General features: G+C 50.1%; 1 protein-coding gene across 6 annotated transcripts in view; it reads left to right on the top strand.

Moving 5' to 3' along the window:
* Nucleotides 1-1,928, top strand: part of LOC109510117 (EBF transcription factor 3) — a 129,155-nt gene that overhangs the window by 120,036 nt on the left and 7,191 nt on the right. For all 6 annotated transcript variants that reach the window (XM_019860213.1, XM_019860215.1, XM_019860211.1 and 3 more), the window contains exon 11: nucleotides 825-913. In XM_019860213.1, coding sequence (XP_019715772.1) covers nucleotides 825-913 — 89 coding nt within the window. The remainder of the gene's footprint in view (nucleotides 1-824; nucleotides 914-1,928) is intronic.

Below are 1,928 nucleotides of genomic sequence, written 5' to 3'. Positions count from 1 at the left end.
CCCCCCCCCCCCCTTTTTTTGCACTGCTCTCCTCCCTCCCCGACTCGCCTTCCCCTCCTCGCCCGCTCCTTTCTCTACGACGCGTGCACGTGATTGTTTAGAACCGGGGCGGGCGCTGCGAGGAAGCCTTCAATTACCCATTAGGACTGTCAAGACATAAAGCGGGCCCCGCTCTCACCAAAGTCTTGGTTATGATTCATTTACTTTGTGCCCCCTGATTCATCGGCCAATATGCCTCATGCTCCAGATTACTATTTGAAGGGTGGGAAAGATTGATGGCTCCGTGGGATCCGCCGCCGTATTTCACGGGCGCTCTGCTGCGGTGCGGTACGGTCGGTGGCCAAGTGTGAGATGACAGCGGCTTACACTAGATCAATGTGTGGACAGCCTTTCACAGATTATTAAAGCTCGGTTAGATTAAAAAAAAAAAAAAAAAAGAGGCCCGCTCTGTAGTTTAGCTGAAGTCAATATTCTACAGTAGATCAGAAAGGGGGAGGGTCCCTCGCAAAGGATCCCCGGCGCTGATGTAGGTCATCACGGCTGCTAATGGAATAACACTCTGTGACACGAGTGTCACAAGTAACTGTGTCATTTTTCCATCGCCACCCACGAAGCCGCTGCTTTTTTTTTTTTTCCCCCCCTTTTTCATGAAGCGATTTGACACCCCCGGAGGTTTTGTTGAAATTAGCCATTCTGAAATGACTTTTGTACTGTAAACGCTAACAGATTGCTCAATTACTGTCTTCCTGTCTGCGTAACCCCCCCCGACCCCCCCCTCTTGAAAACCGTGACCGCTTATAACGCTCCTCTCGCCTCTCGCGCAGCCCTCAACGAGCCCACCATCGACTATGGTTTCCAGAGGCTGCAGAAGGTCATCCCCAGACACCCCGGCGACCCCGAAAGGTTACCAAAGGTCAGTGAACTGTCTCGGAAAAACCCGCGGCTTGATGCGGCCAAGGCGAGAATTTCACAGAGCGACGTTAGCACCGACGCGCGGCGCTTTAAAAAGGAACAGCTTTGCCTCACATATGTGGCTTAGCCACTAGCCGGCGTGGTAATTGCATTGGTTTAGTGCGAGGAGAGAGGCGTAAACTCTCTGTGCGGTAAAATAGCTCAATCAGGCGTTTTCCTCTCCAGTAGTCTGTGGAGATGGTAATCTGGTCAGAAACGACGTCTGCGCCCTCATTACCCCGCTCATGTTTTCCTTTCATTTTCTGCGGCTCGATTTGGTTTAATCTTTTGTTTACAGAACCCTGTGCCGTAAACCCCCTCGTCTTACTGCCGCTAATAGACAAAGACCGCGTGTTATTATGCTGTGGCTTTCTTATTGTTTTCCCGTTTGAACCCAGGCGAAGCAGTTGAAAGCCAACGTCGCGTCTGAGATGCTCTTGCGTGGCACATAAACGGGCGGCGATATTGCCGCCGCTGCGCCGGAACAGGGAGATCATTCTCCCGCTGAGATGAAACTCTTTGATTCCGTTATACTTTTTGTTCGCCCCCCCCCCCCCCTCCCCGTTTTTGAGTCTCTGGCTCCTTCCACTTCCCATTGATAAAATCTCTCTCTGCGCTGTCACTAATTGCTACCATGCCGGTTGACATTTCGGTGACTGACGTTCCAGATGTGTCAAGCGTCATCATATGACTGATTAGCCCATTCAAAGTCGCGCAGTAAAGCGGTGGCCACCTTAAGAGTTTTAATAACACCGTAAAACCTTTCAAGACCTTATCTATTAAATCCCAGCATGCAACACGGCAATATCATTAACGTCCAACGGCCAATTTAATCTTAATAACACCGTAAAACCTTTCAAGACCTTATCTATTAAATCCCAGCATGCAACACTGCAATATCATTAACGTCCAACGGCCAATTTAATAAAGACCAGACTGAGCGGTCGCTTCAAGATGTTTGACCGAGGACATGCGGA

This window comes from Hippocampus comes, unplaced genomic scaffold, assembly GCF_001891065.2.
Source record: "Hippocampus comes isolate QL1 unplaced genomic scaffold, H_comes_QL1_v1.1 scaffold39, whole genome shotgun sequence".
NCBI lineage: Eukaryota > Metazoa > Chordata > Actinopteri > Syngnathiformes > Syngnathidae > Hippocampus > Hippocampus comes.
The sequence above is the reverse complement of the archived record's forward strand: the minus strand, read 5'-3'. Positions and strand labels throughout refer to the sequence as shown.